Source organism: Zingiber officinale, chromosome 10A (assembly GCF_018446385.1).
Source record: "Zingiber officinale cultivar Zhangliang chromosome 10A, Zo_v1.1, whole genome shotgun sequence".
Taxonomy (NCBI): domain Eukaryota; kingdom Viridiplantae; phylum Streptophyta; class Magnoliopsida; order Zingiberales; family Zingiberaceae; genus Zingiber; species Zingiber officinale.
In genome coordinates this window covers 93610212-93630492 of record NC_056004.1, presented here as the reverse complement: position 1 = coordinate 93630492, position 20281 = coordinate 93610212, and the positions used below count along the sequence as shown (strand labels likewise).

Genomic DNA, 20281 nt, shown 5'->3' with positions numbered 1-20281 from the left:
GTGGGGAACGGCGCTCCGCCGCTGGGCGCGTTGGCCATCGCTAGGGAGAGAGGGAGACGGCAGGCGTGGAGGTGGCTCACAACAGCGCCCAGTGGAGGATGAGCTGTGAGGTGAGGTGACGATGGAGATGGCGGTATCGGCGCGGTTGAGGTTGTACGAGGGGGAGGAGATGAGGAAGAGGAGGGCTCTAGCGTGTAGACAGAGAGAAGAAGAAGGAGAGTCCGACGGCCTCGCTCCTCGGTTGCTGTCGAGGGTCGTTCGGGAGAGATGGCATCGGCGGTGGAGAAGGAAACGCTACCTCAAAACCTCCTTCAAGCTGGAGATGTGGTTTATTTTCGGAAGAAAGAGAGACAGAGGAGAGGAGGTGGCGGCCGACGGCCGACATTGGCACCGGCGAAGAACTTGAGAGAGAGGAAGGAGGTACCGTTCTGGCGGCGGAAAAAGCCACACCCCTCAAAAATCACCGCCCCCATCACTTATGCCCTAAACAGTAAAAGGACAATATTGCCCCTCACTTTTCCCCCAATTTCCCCCTCTACCCTACACCATATCCACATCAGCGTCGATTCTCGTAGTGGCTATCTCACGCAACATGGGCGGATGGTTAGCCTTTGCTCATGTGACCTAGTTGCGCGGCGCAGTAGCTGTCGCATGCTACCCCAGTCGCTTTGCATGGTGGTTACTGCATGGTGGTTACTACTTGTCGCCTTACTACTACCTGTAGCCACCACATTGGTCTCAGTGTTGCGGGATACACTAAATGAATTATCAATGTTATAGATTGAGAAACAAATAGTCTGACAATTAAATTATTCAGATTTTATAAATATTTTTACTTTTTAAATAACTAGACAACTAGTATTTATAATAATATATTATTTTTAGTTTATTTATGTATTTAGTATATATTATTTGTAAACTGAACTTTATCATTATTTATTGTAGTAAAAATGTCATCTTTTAATATGCACTTCAGGCCTCGTCGAATATAAATATGACTCTATATTTTTATCCTCTAATTAAATATAAATAAATAAATTATAGAGACATTTTATCGTTAATACAATGACTCTTATATAAAAGAGAAATATCTAATAAAATATTTTATACATGTTAAAAATGATCAAGAGATCTATTAAAATAATTATATATAAATATCTACTGTGTTAACTTGACTTTACTAATAATTCATATTAAAATATCCCCTGTAATTTAGTCTTAGAATATGCTATATGTAATAATTTTAATTATTCTAACGTGCACATATCATATCAAACAAACACTGAAAATCTAAAAAAGAAAAAACAATTATAAAATTCATTTTGTTGCTCGACAACTACACAGAGATAGCATGGTCTGAGCGTCAGATGCCGATCGCCAACGGTCGGCCATTTCAAACTCACGAGCCCGCCAGATCGCCAACTAATTCCCATTCGAAAGACCGAGGACCGACGCGTGGCCCCCACCGTTCGCTTTGACTTCGAAACGGAGCTGCTGCTTCCCCATCTTACACCCACGACACCGATCAGGGATCACATACTTGGGTCGAGAAAAGATGACAGTGGTTGCAAGCGTGTTGAATTTCTATTTGTTCCAAATGCTGCTTGGTGTTCTTGAGCGAGAGGAGATGAGAACTCGGCTAACCACCGACCCATCGCATCGCCCTTCCCATTAAACAAGCCCACCGTTGCCATTTCAAATGCGCCTCCCCCGCACGTCACACGAGAACTCCGGCCTCTGTCTCTCTCTCTCTCTCTCTCGATCTCCATTGCTTTGCTTGCAAGGGGGATTGGTGAGCATTCGGGGGAGCATCGATCACTATGGCTTCTTCTTCCGGAAAGATTTTAGGATTGAGAGGAGGCCTAGCGCTGAAGGAGCTCCGAGTTGATCAAAGCATCAGCGACGAGCTCGCTCTCAGGAAAGCTGAAGAAGCTGGTGGGTTCTAGACCTTTCCTTCTCTCGGTGATTTTCAATGATCGCAGTTCATCGTGCTCTTTGCCCCCTTCTTTGATTCGTCAGAGAAACAGTTCTATTGTTAGCGATCTTTGATGACAAGTAATTGACACTCGTCTAAAAGTAGTTGTCAGTTCTCACAAAAGTATACCTGTGCAGATCTGCCCTTTCCTCCAACATTTAGTTTCGTCTTTCTATGAATCTACATTCTAGGCGTGGAGATGGATGCAGACAAGCAATTGTACATTTCTTTTCTTCCCAAGTAACCAATGAAAAATAATTGTGCTACTTTGTAAAATTGATAATGATTCTAGATTTGCTGTATTGATATTGTAACATTATAAGCTAATAGATCTGTTGAATTTAATTTTTTCACACTGTTATATGTTATTGCCGAAGTAATTGGTTGGGTTATCACAAAAGAAGATAGTATAGCCTTGCATGTATACAAAAGATTGCATCAATAAGTGTGTGTGTATGCTATTTTCTTTAAACCTTGTATTAATTGCAAATTTATCTTTCTTTTTTAATCAACATTAGCTTCAAGAAGGTACCAAGCGGCAGAATGGCTGAGGCAAATGGATCAGGTAGCAGCCGAAACCCTGCCGAAAGAGCCGACGGAGGAGGAATTCTGCCTGTCTCTGCGCAATGGACTGATACTGTGCAACGTCCTCAACCTAGTAAATCCAGGCGCTGTGCCGAAGGTTTTCCTCTACCCTTGTCTTTATCAAACTCGCTTTTTCTGTTGCCATGAATTAGTTATCTAAAACCAGAAATGCACTGGTTCTATTTTCCCTGGCAACACCATCAGAATGATGATACTGGTCACTGATATATCATTTTCCCGTGATGGAATATGCTGGATTTTGTTTGCACATAGATTTCTATTTAATGTCTCATAAGTTTGTAAATAATGCATTCTTTGGGTCGGTGAAGGTTGTAGAGAATCCAGTTATTACTGTCCAGTCAATAGATGGAGCAGCTCAATCTGCGATTCAATATTTTGAAAATATGAGGAACTTTCTTGTCGAGGTTAGGAGCATGAAGCTGCTGACCTTTGAAGCATCGGATTTAGAAAAGGTCTGTTTGATGGGAACTGAACTAGATATGAAAGAACCAAAGGTGAGCCGGCTGTATAACACTAACAGGATTGTTTTTTTATTGGCATTTATCCGCAGGGTGGATCATCAGCCAAGGTCGTTGATTGTATTCTTTGCCTCCAAGGATATCATGAATGGAAGCTAGCTGGTGGAGTTGGTGTGTGGAGGTATGGTGGAACTGTTAAGATCACAAACATGAGTCGAGGACTCCCTTCCTCACTTCTTAGTGGAAGTTCTGACGAGTCAGTAGATGATTATAACTTGCAAAATAACCAACAATTATCAGAATTTCTACATTCAACCACTGAGGCTACTTTAGAAGACTCCAGATCAACTGATGCCCTTGATATCATCTTTAACCAATTTGGAACCCAACTTATAAAAGCTGTATTTTCAGAAAGTAGTGATGCAGAAGAGTTTCCTGTGAAGGAAAAAGTAGGTAAGGTAATATATCTTTCTATTTGACAAGCCTACATTATTTCTATGGTCATCCATAATTATCAAATCCACTACTGCCTTTACAAAACTGTTAACTGTTCTTGATTGATTGCTATCAATAAATTATTTGTTAAAGAAAGAAGTAAATATTGGTTCGATAAGACCAAAATGACATTGTTGGTACCATGGTTCAAGGTTGTTCTATTTCTTTCACCAGTTCCTTACTTAAGGCTCTCTTGTTCTCACTCAAACTTATTAAAGTCTTCAAGGTCACCCATTGAAATGGTGTGTGTGTGCGCAATTAGTTCCCTAACGTGATAAACTATTAGGGGGTGCTTGGTTTGTGGAAGAGAATGGGATTAGGAATGAGATTCATTGAAGTAAGAATGGGAATGAAGAGTTTTGAATCCGTGGACCCCACCATTCCCATTCCCCCCATTTTACTTGGTAATGGCCAAATCCCATATTTAGGGGTTTGAATCCGTGGGCTCCACCATTCCCATTCCAAATATTAACATTCCAAACACTAACTTTCAATCCCTTTCCCATTCCTCATTTCCATTCCCTCCAACCAAGCACATCCTTAGTTTGTCCTCATTTGGCCACAATTTTCCATACAAAACTAAACTATAGAGTGTCATAGAAAGCTGGAGATGACTATCCTTCTCTCAAGTTTCCCTCTCATGCCCCCTTTAACTTGAAACCTTCACCTCCAAATAGGTTCGATCCCCATCTCTATCCTTGTGCGAGGACTTGCTTCTTCTCTTGATCTATAGCAATTGAGAGATAGAATTTCAATTTATATTCTTTTTTATAAAAAAAAAATCCTTTTGGTTCCATTAAACCCAACTCACATTTTTTTAAAACCACATATTTAAATTAAAACAAAAGAATAAACTCAATCTAACCCCAAGATTAACTTCATTCTAACCATGTCGCAGTCACATGACTCAAATGCGCTTAATTAAATCCTAAATCCAAATAACTGGACTCAGTTCTAATCCAATTTAATTCTTTAATATATAGGCGAAACTGAAATCTCAAATTCAATTTATGGTTAAATTGAAACTCCACATTACCCAATAAATACATTATAGTAATTTTAAAATGTTAAATTACAGCTTCAAATTAAATTAAATACCAAAGCAATCGTGAAATATGCTCTAAGTTGTTTATTCTTAAGCATGCGCACTATAATGGAAATAACATGTATGTATGTGGGAATGTATATTTAATTTTTGAGATTAAGTATGTATTAGCCGACTCTACCTAGTGAGAACAAAATTGAAATCTCAAATTCAATTTATGGTTAAATTGAAACTCCACATTATCCAATAAATACATTATAGTAATTTTAAAATGTTAAGTTACAACTCCAAATTAAATTAAATACTAAAGCAATCGTGAAATGTGCTCTAAGTTGTTTATTCTTAAGCATGTGCAATATAATGGAAATAGCATGTACGAATGTGGAAATGTATATTTAATTTTTGCGATTAAGTATGTATTAGCCGACCCTACCTAGTGGGATAATGCTTAGTTATTGTTGTTATTAATTATGTATAGTTCTCTACTCAGTTTCTTCTATTTTGAAAGTTTATCAACAGTTGTGCGCTATGCTTGTTGTTGGCTACAACATGTTACTGATAATTATATAATAACTATAACTAGTATCTTGTTTGCATAGTAACACCAAGAAATTTCAACAATTTTATCTTTTTTCTGTTTTTTATAGATATTATATAAATCGTGTTTCTCTATACCAATGATCAGTTTTTCTTCTAATGTTTGGTCAATTGAAAAATTAATTGTGCTACAATTTATTGCCTCTCTTGCAACTTAAACTCTTTGGACTAATGACTTGGTTTAAATTTTTGTAGTTCATTGATTTGGTGCTTGACCAAGCTGTCAAAGAGTTTTATATTCATCTCATATCACATAAAAATAAGGTAGTATATTGAAGATGGCATATCTTCAGTACACAATTCTGATTCTGTCACAACTTATTGAATAATAGGAGTATAATTACCTTGCTCTACCCTATATTTTTTTTCTTATGTGTATATTGTCTTTGTGAACTTATTCATTAGCTTGGCTTGCTATTGAGGAAGGAAATGAAGAGTGAAAGAAGAACCATGACAAAAGCTCATTTGATAGAAGTTGTTTCAAAGTTTCTCATTGAAAATATTGGCAGCTCATCTCTTTCGACTAAGTTGTACTTGCAGTCTGGTAGACCAAGTAAAGATAAAGAGGACAAACTTGATGATCAACAAAAGTATCTAGAGGTAAAATTAATTAGTAGACAACACCTACAGATTTTGCTTTAAGAATTCTTCTGTATACATCTATGTAATTTCCTTTTATTTCTTAAAAGCCGAAGACAATGGAGACAAATACTTTTTAGATGTTACAATCATTTTTAATAACATGTATTAAGCAATTATTATGTCTTTGTAGTGAGAATAAATGGAATTATTAAAAAAGTAAATTAACCACATATTGGATGCAGAACCTTTTTATTATTAAAAATTTTTAAACAAATTTGTATATGGTACCAATTTGATTATAAACCTGTCAATACAAGTGTGTTAAATTTGAATTGCCTCATAAGTTATTTCTTCTCTCAGTGCGATAATTATAGGATTCCTTATCAATTAGGATTATTTTGTGAATCTTATTCACCCTATTTACTGAAAATCTTATTCACTTTTTAGATTCTTGTTGATGGTTACCATCTTGGCCAAACCTATCATTTTGAATTCATAGAACATTACAAAAATATGAGGCACTAGCTTGTTTTTTGTCCATATAGTCTAGAATTTGTTTCGATAGTTCTTTAGTTACTAAATTTTATATTACATTTTTCAGAAGTTGAAAGTTTCTTTTGGTAAAATGAAAGATGAGGTTGAATGCAAACACAAGAAATGGAAAGAGGACCTTGAAAATCTCGGTAAGAAATCATGATAATAATTTAGATTTTGAAAAGTGATATATCCAATGCACTGATCTCCTTCTCTTGTATCATGACTAGAATGCAATATACAAGGTCTTAAAGCAAACACTTCTTCATATTTAAAATTGCTCGAAGAAAATAGGATGCTTTACAATCAAGTCCGAGATCTTAAAGGTAATTGGCCACTACGATAAGATAATTTTGCATCTTTTGCTTTTAGAGATACACAAATCCATGAACCATAGATCTTATTGCAGGTAACATTAGAGTCTATTGCCGAGTGAGGCCATTCCTACAACACTCCGATAGAAGATCAGTTGTTGAGCATATTGGAGAAAATGGAAATGTTATAATTATGGATCCTAGTAAACAGGGAAAAGATTCAAGGAAAAATTTCTCTTTCAACAGAGCTTTTGGAGCAAATGCCACTCAATGTATGCAAACTTTCAAATTAAATTTATTATACAATGGAATAGGGTTAAGATAGAGCATACCAGTTATCTCAATTAAATTGCATATATGAATATCTTGCTCTATTTATGACATGATTGTATTGTTGCATATTTTTGAATTCTTCATACTCTTCCGTCAATTCTTAGAATAGATTTGTTGGATGAAAGAAAACAAGCAGTGCTTTAGCTAGAATCAACATAATGGAAATGCATATATTAATTTTTTTTATTGCTCAAACTTAAAGTCGTCTTCTATCTGTTTGTTTATCATATCCTTTTGCTGGACTAGGTCATGGGTAACTATTTGGCCTAATGATAATTGGGTTATTTATTTATGGCAGCGGAAATCTATGCTGACACTCAGCCATTGATCAGATCTGTTCTTGATGGTTATAATGTTTGTATTTTTGCCTACGGACAAACAGGATCTGGGAAGACATACACAATGGTATGCTCTGCTGGATGGTTAAATTGCAAAATTATTATGCTACGGCCAATAAATATTCTTGCCAGCACAATTATATAGTATGGACTTATTGAACTACTTAGATGATTTTTTGCATCCTAGCATTTGAAGATTAAATTGGTCTTTTTCTTGCTTGGTTGTGTTTATCGTTTCCAATTTTTGTTCCTCGAGACCAGATCATATGCATTAACAGAATAAGAAGAAACATGTATGATTTTCCATGAGACAATTTTCATCATGTTTTTAAGTACGTTTTGCCTTGTATGAGTTTCTAGACAATTATTTTGATTTTGAATTCACACCCATTTCTTTTGAATTTAGAGCTAATTGAGGTCAGCAAGTTTGCTTCGGTTCTCTAAATATTCAACCAGTAACCATTTATATGTGGCTGGATGTTGTTGTTCTATTACTTGATTATACAGACAAGCTATTTTGTATTTTGCAAAATAAGATTTCTTTTCTAATTATGTCATCATTCATTATATATTTTGATAGAAAAACTCCTTTTAACCTTGGTATGCTTGAGGTAACTCCTTCATAGATACTATTCTTCTTCACGCTTATCTTGAAAGGTATAATTCACATTGCTCATTTTTTGCTTCTCAGAGTGGTCCAGATATAAAGTCAGAAAGTACAATGGGTGTAAACTATCGAGCATTAGATGACTTGTTCCATATATCACAGTCAAGACAAGGTATTATCTCATATCAATTGAGCGTTCAAATGATTGAAATTTACAATGAACAAGTGAGGGATCTTTTAGTGGCTGATGGTTCTGACAGAAGATATCCTTTAGGTGTTTCCTTTTCATTAGAGAAATTTTATGCTCAGATTCTGTCAGTTATCTGGAGACAGTAAGTAAGCAAATTTTTTTCCTATCCTAGTTAAACAATCCTGAACTATTCGAACATTAGATATACGGAACTACTCTCAATTAAATGGCCTCAATATTCCCGATGCAAGTTTAGTTGCTGTTACATGTACTCAAGATGTTCTTGAATTGATGAAAGTTGGTCAGAGAAACCGTGCAGTTGGGGCTACTGCACTCAATGATCGCAGCAGCCGCTCTCACAGGTATGTTATTTTAACAAAGAACTAAATGAATATTTTGTTTTGCAGTTGTTATTCTAATTATGGTGTTTACTCAAAGAATGAAAATAGTTGGTGAGTTCCATGTACACATTCAAACTTAAAGAATATGCTGCAAAGACCAAATAGTGAGATCGTTATCTTTTCTTGTCTTCAACCAATCTAATTAAAGAAATAAAGGAACAATTAACCATGTATTTGATTGTAAATGGGAAGATAAGTCTGAACATATCAGAATGCTTATTCCTTGAATTTGTTCAAAGAACCTTTTATGCCGCAGAGCTTAATAAGTGAGAGCTATTTTTCAGCAAAAGTTAAGTTAGAATTGCAACATACAACATATTTGGATGTGGTGATCTACATTTTAGTTAATGGATTTTTCACACATATATATATCAACTTGACTAGCAGCTTGACTTGTGGAAAAGCCTTTCTCTGTTGTTAAGTAAACTTTAATATATAGAATCATTCTAAACCTAGAAGAAATATAAACTCAAAGCAGCTTCATCAGATTTTAATTTTTGTCATCCTACTTCATATAATAATAGCAATAGTAGTTGTAGAAGAAAAAGAAGCAGCAGCAGCAGTAGTAATAATAATAATAACTGGTCCTACAGGGGGGCTGTATGTGCTGGGTAGGGACCATTCCTGGAAATACTTTGTTGTTGATACAAGACCCACGTATTCTGTCAAGCTGCAGAATTATCTTCTAGAGTCCTTTATTCTAATTAATATTTTAGTTGTGAATGCTCATTTTATATTTCTATTTGTTTTAGTGTTTTGACAATTCATATCCAAGGGAAGGAATCAGCTTCTGGTGCAAAGCTAAAGGGCTGTCTTCATCTGGTTGATCTTGCTGGAAGTGAGAGGGTAGACAAATCTGAAGCTACTGGGGATAGATTAAAAGAAGCTCAATATATAAATCGGTCATTATCTGCACTTGGAGATGTTATCTCAGCACTTGCGCAGAAAAGTTCCCACGTTCCATACAGAAATAGCAAACTCACTCAAGTTCTACAAGATGCTCTAGGTATAAAAGCTTATATATTTTTATATACTTTTTCATTTGTTGTTTAATTTGTTTGTCTCTAATGCCTAAGTTTGATAAGTATCTTTGTAGGAGTGATGGGGATATGTTCCCAATGAGATAACCTAAGTATCCCCTGCTGCCTATCTATATATATGTCTGTGTTAAAAATACAATTAGACATTAAAAATACACCCTCACTGTCTACATAATTACATATGGGTCCATAACATTCTCCTAAGACAATTCAATAGAAACTTAATTTGTTACAAATATATTCAACTCTATGCCCCATAGTGTTTTGGTTAATAAATTTGTTAATTGACCGTTACCACTAACAAAGGGAATGATGATCTATGTATAATGAATCACGGTCTCATAGTGAATTACTTATGGGAATTATCATGCAGGTGGTCAAGCCAAAACCTTGATGTTTGTTCATGTAAACCCGGAAGCTAATGCATTTGGGGAAACCATTAGCACACTCAAGTTTGCTGAACGTGTTGCATCGATTGAGCTTGGGGCAGCTCAGGTTAACAAGGAAGCTGGCCAAGTTATAGAGCTCAAAGAAGAGGTTGTCTTTCGTCTTGATCATTTTAGATTTAAATATTATATATTTTTTAGTCGCAAAGTGTTACACCTTTTCTCAGATATCGAGATTAAGAACGGCACTTGAGAGCAAGGAGACTGAGCTGAAGCAGTTGAAAATTCAAACACGTCGTATTGGCTTTGAGGTGCAAAAGACAGAAATTAGATCACCATTAGAGCTAAGCGTGAAGAGAAGACCTGAATATTGTCAACAATCAAACCATGAATTTAAAAAACTGGAGGTAACTTGAAAATGATCCAAAATGACTTTACCATGTGCTTTAAATGGATATATTATATTTGGCCATGTTTATAATCATTGTAAAAAAATGATGATAAGGAAAACAACCATCTATCGGAACCACAAAAAAAAAGAAATAGACAGAACTCTATGAGCTTGATTGGTTTACTAAATCCCAGACTGCTGTTGCTTATTATCTAGGAGCTTAAAATGTTGACCAAGTTTATTACTTTTTTTTTAGTAATAAGCTGCAGGTTCATTTATCAGAATCTTGAATGGTATGTTTTATATATTGCTAGTTCTCGTTCTTTTTTATTAAACCTTGATCTAAGAGTTAAGGTAGACTCGAGAATTCTTTGTGTCACCAATTGAATTTTAGGCCTTAGTAAGTCAAAAGGTGGCTTTATCCCAGAATGGAAAAGGATGTTTTGTTTCTCTAAGAAACTCAAAATTTCAGCCAAAAATTTAAGCATATTTAAAGACATAATGCATCTGTCCATTTTGTGTGAAAGAATAAAAAAATGGATATATCAGCATTTCTTTTTGGATGGTTTTGTTTTGCAGCCAAGAAGCTGCTCATCGGTGAAACAGCAAAACCCCCTCTGCTCCTCTGTGATATCCTCCAGTAAAAAAGTTGGTGCAAAACCTCTTTTCATTTCTGGCGAAAGCTGTGAGTCCACAAATTTGAGGTTCGAGTCGCCTCAAATAAGAAGATCAATATCTGCTGACCGCGCTCCCCTCATGAGGAGAAAGACCAAGGCGGAAACTCCCAGCGAGAGGACGCCATTGAAATTGCAGTTCATGGAGAAAACACCATCAAGCAAATCCAATGCAAATGAGAATTTAAGCCGGTGCTGGGATCCACACGAGATTAGCAATCTGAGAAATGACAGCCCCAAGCAAGCAGACAAGCAATTCAAACCGGGAGTTCAGTTCAGACATGCAGAAATACAAAGAAACACAACTGAGAATAAGCCCAGGATGAAACAAGAAGAATCAATCAAATTGCAGATGTTTGATACTGATACCACAACAACAATGTTGTCACAGAAGAACTGCGAACCTTCGGAGACAGAAAATGTCTGTACCCTCCTTATCGAGTCTCCGAATGATTGTAATTACAAACTAAAGAAAGTTCAGCACAATCCGAGGATATCGCCGAGTGTTAAACTAAGGTAACTTGTTTTTTGTCTACGCCATTTATTTTTCCTATAACTTGCCTAAAGATCAAACTTGCCTGGTTCAGGGCAGAGGAGTTGCTACCGAATGGTAAGAAGGCAAACAATGTGAAGGAACGCTTTAATCCAATGGCACCTGAACTGAGTAGCAGTAAACATTTCCCTCGTGGAAAATTCACGTTGTAAAAGTGCCTGCCATTTTGTGGTTGGTCATAGGTAAACATTAAATGATATTTTTTATTATTTTAATAAAAAAAATTTGCATTTGCACGTCTTTTAAGTTTCAACACTGTATTCTAGAGAAACCAGTTGGGTTTTTGGCTTGGATTCTATCAACATTCACTTGATACAAATCCAATTTCTCAATCCTTATCATCACTTTCTACTCTCCAATCGCCATTGCTGTGCATTAATCGTAAGGTTTGAGCCTGAGTCATGAATGACCTGCATTATAGCATTTGGCCAAAGGCAAAATGCCATGGATGGCAGGCTGGCGAGAGAGTGACACACTGATGTTGCCAATGCTCCTTCCGTAGAGTTTTAACTAGTCAAGTGATACTTCAAAGTTTAGATATCTCATCTCCTCGGTTATTGTGTTGTTTTCATAATTATATTTTACTGCAGTTTGTTTCTCCTCACATGGTTCTTTCTAGCGGAAATGATGTTGGAAATGTGAATGGAATAAAGAGATGGAGATGAAGAGACTATTGTGCATGAGTTTAGTCCTACATTAGAAGTCTCTTGGCTTTATTGTTGGTTTATATTATGACACATGCATTGACGTTGTAAATATATGCATGGGGAGAGCTCTCTCACGCGTGAGTACGCAAGGGTGGGTGCAAATCCAGGGCCCGAATTGTACCGAACCAAAGTTGACTCGTGCGCGAGCACGACTTGTGCATGTCGAATGTCGGACCGGTTGAGGTAAAATTTACCCAAAAGAATGAACCAACATATAGCCACTTGAATCTTGCTCAAGGATGTAATGGAAGCATTAATGTGAAATTAATGCTGATTCCGTAACGTCTCGACATTAATGGCGGCATTAAACTCATTAATGGTGATTCTGTAACGTCTCGACATTAATGAAGACATTAAACCCATTAATGACGAAATTAAACTCAGCATTAAATGATCATAATTTGATCATTTATTGTAGGCAAGATGAAAGCTCCTATATAAGGAGGCTGGATCTTGAGCAAAGCGAAGAAAAAAGAACGAAAGCAAAGCGAAAGCAAGAGAATTCCTCCACCTTCGTTCCCTGATTCTTTTCTCTCAGTCGTGCATCCGCTCGGCTAAACTATTTGTGATAGCACTCAAGTGCATTCTCAGTTCGCCACGAACAACCAGTGCTTGGTTGCGTTCGTAGTCTTCCCGTTGTATCCTGGGAAACAGACGATCCGAGAAAACCTCGAAGCACAGCCGGAGGTGGGACGAATCTGTTTCAAGGAAACTGCGTCGATCGCAGGCCTCGGTCTGGTGCTCTGTTTGTCCGCTCGGTTAGACTCTTCATTTGCTGGGTCGGTCACTCGCCCTTCTGATCTGCCCGACTGGTCTCCCGCTCTGCCTATCTATCCTTCAGTCTGCTCGGACGATCTGATTGCTCAGACTCTGAGGTCAGAAAAACCAGCCCCTGCTGGCAGCTTGAGATTATCTGCTCAGGTCATCTTAACTATGAGTTGAATTTAATTAGAGTATTTAGATTCAGCTAATTTCCTGTAAATCTCCGGCTAATTTCCTGTAAATCTCCGGCTATATATTGTTTGGTGTCCAATGGAATACTAACATGTACTTGGAATCGAGCAGGATACAAGTATATATTCTCTTCAGCTAGAGTAATCTGACATTGCAAATGAGCAAGTTGACGAGTCTTGCAGGCCCACTTTATGCGCCGGAGAAGCAGCAGCTGCAGCAACAACAACAGATATCTTCGGCTCGTCGGTTGCCGGGTGCCGGATTTCCGTCAGCATTGCGACGACGTCCTTCATCATCGGCCGGTCGTCGGCCCGGTGGCCGATGCACAGAACCGATATTGCGATTGCCTGCTGCATTTCTTGCCTTTCGTAGTCCGGCCGGCCGAGCAGCCTGGCGTCGAGCAGGTCGGCCGGGTCGCCCTTGCGGCTCAAGTGGTCGCGGACCCATTGGACCAAGTGCATTCCTCCGGGCAGCGACGGCTCCAGCGGATGCATTCCTGTCAGAACCTCGAGCAACACCACGCCGTAGCTATACACGTCGCTTTTCTCTGTTATCCGTTGCGTCGAAGCGTACTCTGTCGAACAAAGACGAAGTTGAAGTTGAAGTTGAAGCAGCAGCAGCTAAAATTGATCCGAATTTTCGTAACTGAAACAGAACAGGGATTCACCTGGAGCTATGTATCCGTACGAACCAGCAATCTGAGGACAGGCCTTGAATTCCAACTTGTGTGAAGCAGCACCGAGCACTCTGGCCAAGCCAAAGTCTGCCAGATATGGCTCGAATCGCGAGCCCAACAGCACGTTCATGGCCTTGACGTCGCCATGCAAGATGGGCGGCACGCAGTCATGGTGGAGGTAGGCGATTGCGTGCGCCAGCCCGAGCACGATCTCGTATCTCGTCTCCCACTCCACCGGTGCCTTCCTGCTCCGGTGGAGCAACCCACTCAGGCTTCCGTTGGGCAAGTAGTCGTAGAATAAGAGCTTGGTGCTCTGGTTCGCCCCCCAGCCGAGCAAGCGCACGATGTTCCTGTGCCTTATCGTGCTCAGGGCGGCGATCTCGTTGCGGAAGGCTCCGATCTCCGACGACGACCACATCTTCTTGACGGCTAGGGAGTTTCCGTTGGGGATCCCGACCTTGTAGACCACGCCGGAGCTCCCTGTCCCGATCACGTTCGCTGAGTTGAGGCACCGGACGACTTCGTCCACCGAGAAGTCGAGCTTTTGGTAGAGCGTAATCTCCCACTCGTCGGTGGCGGCTTCTCCGTCGGGCGCCATGCGCGAGCGCAGGAGCGCGTAGACAGCCGTCAGCAGCAGCAGCAGAGCGCTGACGCTGAGGAGGACCAACATGGCGAGTTTCAGAACAGAGGTCGAGGCTCTGTTCGCCTGCCGGCCTTCTGCCGTTGCGCCGTCGGCGATGAACAATCCCCTGTTGCCTTCAAGGTCGGAGAGCGGGAGCTTTCTGAAGAAGGCCGAGTCGGGCAACTCGCCAGAGAAAGCGTTGAAGGAGACGTTCAGCGTGACGAGATTCTGGAGCTCCGCGAGCGTGGAGAGGTCGCCGGAGAACGCATTGTGGGACATGTCGAGGCAGCCGAGCTTCCCGAGAGCAGAGAATTGCTTTGGGATGTTGCCGGAGAGACGGTTGCAACTCAGATTAAGAGCGATCTCAAGCGCCGGAAGCTCCCCTACCTCGTCCGGGATACCACCGGAGAAGGAGTTATCACCGAGGTCTAGAAGTTGTAGCTTGCTGCACGAACCAAGCTGCGACGGGATTAAACCAGAGAGTTGATTCCTCCCCACATTGAGCTTCGTCAGCTCCGGCAACAACCCAATACTGGGGCTCAACTCTCCGGTGAGCCGGTTATCAGAGACGTCTATGAATTGTAGCATCTTCGGAAGGGTCTCCGGCCAGCCTCCGGTGAGAGCATTGGAGTGGAGGTCGAGGAACTCGAGGGAATCGCAACCAGATATTGCCGCCGGGATAGGACCTACGAGCATATTGCTGCTCACGTCAAGAAAATTAAGGCTCTTCAACTTGCCAATCTCAGGCGGAATTGCGCCGGCGAGCCGGTTGCGGTTCAGTCGAAGCCGCAAAAGATTGGTGCAGTTGCCGATTTCAATCGGCACGAATCCGGTCAATTCGTTGGAAAGGAGAAGCAGCTTGGTGAGGTTCTGCAACCCAAATAGCTCCCGGGGAATCGACCCTGTCAAGTTGTTGCAAGAGAGATCCAACGATTGCAAATTCCGACATTGAGCTAAGCCCACCGGGATGCTCCCCGTCAACCTGTTCTGCCAAGCATAGAACAGAGTGAGGTTCTCCATCTTCGCGAAGTCGATTTGGATCTCGCCGGAGAGCTGGTTGTTGTCGAACTGGAGATCAGTGAGCGCGGCACAGTCGGAGATCTCCTTTGGCACAGCTCCGGTAAGCTGATTAGAACTCAACTGAAGCTGCTCCAGGTTGACTAAGTTTCCGAAGCTCCGGGGGATATCTCCGGTGAGATAGTTCACGGACAGGTCGACGAGGACTAACTGCGTGCACCGGCTGAGCTCCGGTGGGATTGAGCCCACCAAGTTGTTCTGCCACAGGAGCAAGCTCTGAAGACGGGGAAGCTCGCCGAGCTGCGGAGGAATAGGTCCGGAGAGCGAATTCTGGTACAGATACAAATTGGTTAGCTCAGTGCAGTTGCCGATCTCTTCCGGGATCGATCCCGATAGAAAAGAGGTATAGATAGCAATCGTCTGAAGCTTTTTCAGCAGTCCGATTGTGGCCGGAAGCTTCCCCGATATGCCGGTTTCGGCCAGGCCTAACATGACCAAGTCGCTGCAGTTCCCGATCTCCGGCGGCAGCGAACCTTTGAGGTTCTTGTTCCCTCCGGCCCGGAAAACCTCCAACTTCACCAATTCCCCGACGCTCGCCGGTATCTTCCCGCTCAAGAAGTTGTCATAGAGAGCCAAATACCGGAGGCTGGAGAGGTTCCCGATGTCGTCAGGAATGCCACCCTGGATCCAGTTCGAATCCAGGGCGAGCGACTGGAGCCTGCTCAGCCTGCAAACCTCGGCCGGGATCTCGCCGGAGAGCTGGTTCCTGCTGAGGTCGAGGGAGACGAGTCCGCGGTACTCCCCGAACTGCGCCGGGATCGGACCGGTGAGGTTGGCGCCGGAGAGAACCAGCTGGCTGAGCGACCGGAGCGGTCGGAAGCCGGCCGGCAACGGGCCTCCGAGATCCACCGACTTGAGCACGAGGCTGACGACTTGCATTCCCGAGTCGCAGGTGACTCCCGCCCACCCACATGGATTAACATCGGAAGGATCCCAAGACCGGAGCGCATCCGCAGAGCCGCCGCCGAGGCCCCGCTTCCACGACAGCAGCGCCTGGCCCTGCTCGTCGACGGAGAGACCAGAGAGGAAGCAAGAGGCGACGGAAAACAGAAGAATCAGAGAGGTACGTACGTTGGAAGGCAAGCCCATGAACATGTTGGGATTGGGGAATTGAGAAAGAAGAAGAAGAAGAAGAAGAAGAGTAGGAATCAGAGTCAGAAGGAGCAGCAGTGTGCATGATTTGTTTATAGCAGAAAAAAAGCAAAGGATCTGGATCCAAAGAACATGCTAGCTTTCAAATTTTTTTATATCATCTGATAGTGTTGTTCTTGAGTGCAGGATGGATAGATACAGATGGGCCATGGCAGTAGCTATGCCAGAGATTTAGGCAAAGGAGGTGAGTTTTTTATACATCAGACTCAGAGGCATGTGCAGTGGGAGGGTTTCTTATCACTGTCTTTATTCTAACAAGATGATGCCTTTGGGTCCTCTCTCTCGCTAGCTAGTGAGCTCAGTTGCTTTCAGTCTTTTAAGATTTTTCTCCCTCTTCTTCCCTATGTGCATTTTGATCCTCTAGAATACAATGTGTCCGGATCAAAACAGTGTTTAGAGAAAGACAGATTTTGGGGACAGATTAGGTGGCAGATTATTAACATGGGGCAGGCATGATGTTTGTGTGATCAATATATATGCAGAGCATTATGAGGGAGAATGACTGACAGCGGCTAGGTCACATGATAGGGCTTGATTCTATCAACTCTATGCCTTATCTAAGGTGAAATGACCATGTTCCTACGGGTACCCAATTAGTTTGAGAGGGTAATACGGATTAAATTTTGGCAGACTCATATTCTTAGAAAAAAATTTCTCCCATTCGTTAGTCACTTGAAAGTCCGTTAAAATTAACATCGTAATTTATCTTCCTTTATTTAACCTGGAGACTAATTGTGAAGATGTCTAGAGTGAATTGAACGTAATAAACTTTTTGTTATAATAAGGTGAAATGAACATTCATTTATTGAGATATACTTACCGTCCCCACGAACTGACCCATTGGTTTATGCAAGAATGTTGTTATCAATATGCCTGAATGAAATGAATATTCATTCGGTGAGACATATTTACCAGTGTCTTAGTTTGATGTCGGGTCGACCCAAAAAGTTCTCTTGAAGATTTCTCGAACTTCAAAGCATAATTTTTGATTCGGATATCATAACGAGACGTTGATTACTTTGAAACGAAGCTGGTTTAAAGATCGAAATTTGTTACCAGGTGGAACCCATAAATGTTAAATTTTATATCCTAAAAACATCATTTAGAATCTTATGTTTGAGAGATTATCTTCTATTATTGAATAATTTAAAAAAAAAAAATCTTGAGGACAACATTTTCTCTTTAGATTTATCTTTTTATTTTCTCCTAAATCCTTCACCGCGAGCATAATTTTGATGGATTATAATGTTTATTTCTCTTTTTAATGGACTTATATTATCTAATTTTTATTATAAAATGTTGACCCCTAATATAAAGGGTTTGGTAACAAAATATTTTTCTCATCCCATTCAAAAGAAGATTAAGGTTGTCGTCACCTTGCTCCTTTGAAAATATCAAAGTTAAAAAAAAATCCTAATTAAATATATTGATAAGATAAAAAAATTATAAAAAAAATTATAATTTAGGTATGACATTGAGACAATTTAGATATCAATTTTTTTTGGATAAATTTACTAGATGAAAGATATCAAGGAAAGAACTAGGGATAAGGGACTAGAAGATCTAATATGAGGAATCAATATTAGTAGGCTATCTTATGTGGTCGTAGTACTTTTTCGATATCTAAGTTGTGAAATGTGACATGATAGAGTTTATCATGTAAACTCATGGCACATTCGACTTCGATATGTCTTTCATGGATATTGACTTAGGTTTTCTTTTTTCAAGCGGAAAATGAAAATTCAAATCTTGAAGGATTAAATCATGAGGAAGAGCACATGCTTAGCTCTTAAGACTAAGCATTAGGTAGCTGTTCTTCATGTGGCATGCACTTTCTAGTAAAGTAATTGATGCAAAAGTTTTAAAATTTCATTGTAATCATGGAAACTCAATGACTTGATAAGATCCATTAGGGTTGTGAGATGACGGTAGCATGCTCACAGAAATGACACGACTAAGCACCAACTTTGATAAATTGTGATTCTTCATTTTTGGTCCAACATAGTGAGTTGTAAACTCATAAAGAAGGATGTATTAGTTTAGATGAGTAAGCTATTATTAATTTGAACTTGAGAGTTTTAGATTTGCTATTTATTAGTCGATTCTTTCATTTAAGTAAGTCGCGACAATTGATACTAAAGCGAACCTAATACTAGATATGGTGAGGTGTTAGAAAGGGTTATCTACATAATCGTGTAGCCATTATTAAACCTCACATGCAACTTATTAAAGATGATTCTAAGTCCACAAAAGTGTTATTAGCCCTTAAACAATTTAGAAATTTGTAATAGTTTTGATCAAAACGGCTAGGAAGGATATTTTGAAAAGAAAATTGAAAACAGCCACTATTTTAGAAAAAAAAAAAATTAAACTTGATATTTTAGAACTAGTGACACTCAATTTTAAGTCACTTCAAGTTGTCTATATCCCTGAATTTGTGGCCACTTGTTAATCCATCTACTTTTCTCTTTAATGGTACAGTATATATATTTATAATACTCACAACATGTAGCATCACACCAACTAATACTGATCCATCCACTTTGCCTACCTCTCTAATTGGCCTCCTTCTAGGCACTACTTAATGCCTCTTCTTTCCTATCAACTTTGCTTAAAGCCAGCCAAACTGTTCAGCACCATGGGCCTGACTAGGGACGCCCCTATTTACTCTCAAATTTGAATGAGAGTGTCAGCTCACTAAAAAAAATTATTATCATATATTCATGTCTAGCCTTTTCAGGTCGATGACTAATTTAGTCTCATAAAATTTTTTCACTGGTCATCAGAGTAATATATGATCGGTCTGATTTCATTAAAATTTTTCATCAATTATTATAGTAAATTTGTAAGCACACATAGCAGATAACCTAATAACCCAATATTCTAAATTTATTATCATACTGAAAAAAACTATCATATAGTATATCATAGTTAGGAATCTCATGAACATATACTTAAATGACTGTCATAGCCTGGGAGCTTTAATCCCTTGTTTTAATTAATACTTATATATACAAGGTTGCAAAGTTGGTTTTGGATTGGCCTACTTCCCTAATTTGAGGGGTTTGTTGTCTTTAAGGCGCACCTCAACTTGTCATAGCTAGTGGGGTGACAAAATGCTTAGAATAATTAAGGAGCGAGATTTGGAAGATCCAGCAGCAACAAATGATGCTCTTCTTTCTATTCCTTGCATTAATGAATTAGTATGTGCCTTGCTTTGTGCTTCTAATGCCTATCTCAATTATCATGCTGCTCCTTTCTTTGGCTTGGCCCTACTATACTGCTGCTGCTCTACTACTGAAGGAAAAATTTGTAGAATCAAAAGATCCAAACTGTTGAAGAAGCCAAGGTCCGTGGGCCGGATTAAATCTTGGTTTGGTTGGACCGAGCCCAAAAGAAAAGAATTGAAGGAGGTTATTGAACTTGGCAATCGAGCTTTGGGTGTAGTGGGGCTTGAGAAACACAAGTGATGGACACTCGGCTTGAGGAATTGGACTTGAAATCAGGAGTGATTGTTGGATCGAGAAGCAACAAAGCAGCAGTATTTTCAAGAAAAATAATATAAGGGTTGACA

At 39.8% G+C, this 20281-nt stretch overlaps 2 protein-coding genes across 2 annotated transcripts; one reads left to right on the top strand and one right to left on the bottom strand.

Annotated features, from left to right (window-relative positions):
- The first annotated feature begins 1706 nt into the window (after positions 1-1706).
- Positions 1707-11765, top strand: LOC122027873 (kinesin-like protein KIN-14F). The gene is made up of 17 exons (XM_042586889.1): positions 1707-1935; positions 2494-2657; positions 2890-3033; positions 3132-3497; positions 5372-5440; positions 5582-5776; positions 6360-6441; positions 6523-6618; positions 6702-6878; positions 7238-7344; positions 7969-8147; positions 8272-8436; positions 9228-9481; positions 9889-10052; positions 10129-10308; positions 10872-11482; positions 11554-11765. Exons 1-17 carry the CDS (start codon positions 1821-1823, stop codon positions 11669-11671), a joined length of 3186 nt encoding a protein of 1061 aa, XP_042442823.1. The 5' UTR covers positions 1707-1820; the 3' UTR covers positions 11672-11765.
- A 1439-nt stretch (positions 11766-13204) lies between these two features.
- LOC122026797 (LRR receptor-like serine/threonine-protein kinase RGI3) lies at positions 13205-16644 on the bottom strand. The gene is made up of 2 exons (XM_042585511.1): positions 13848-16644; positions 13205-13754 (listed from the first exon to the last, which is right to left on the bottom strand). The coding sequence occupies exons 1-2, from the start codon at positions 16642-16644 to the stop codon at positions 13312-13314; spliced, it is 3240 nt and encodes a 1079-aa protein (XP_042441445.1). The 3' UTR covers positions 13205-13311.
- Between the last annotated feature and the right edge of the window lie 3637 nt (positions 16645-20281).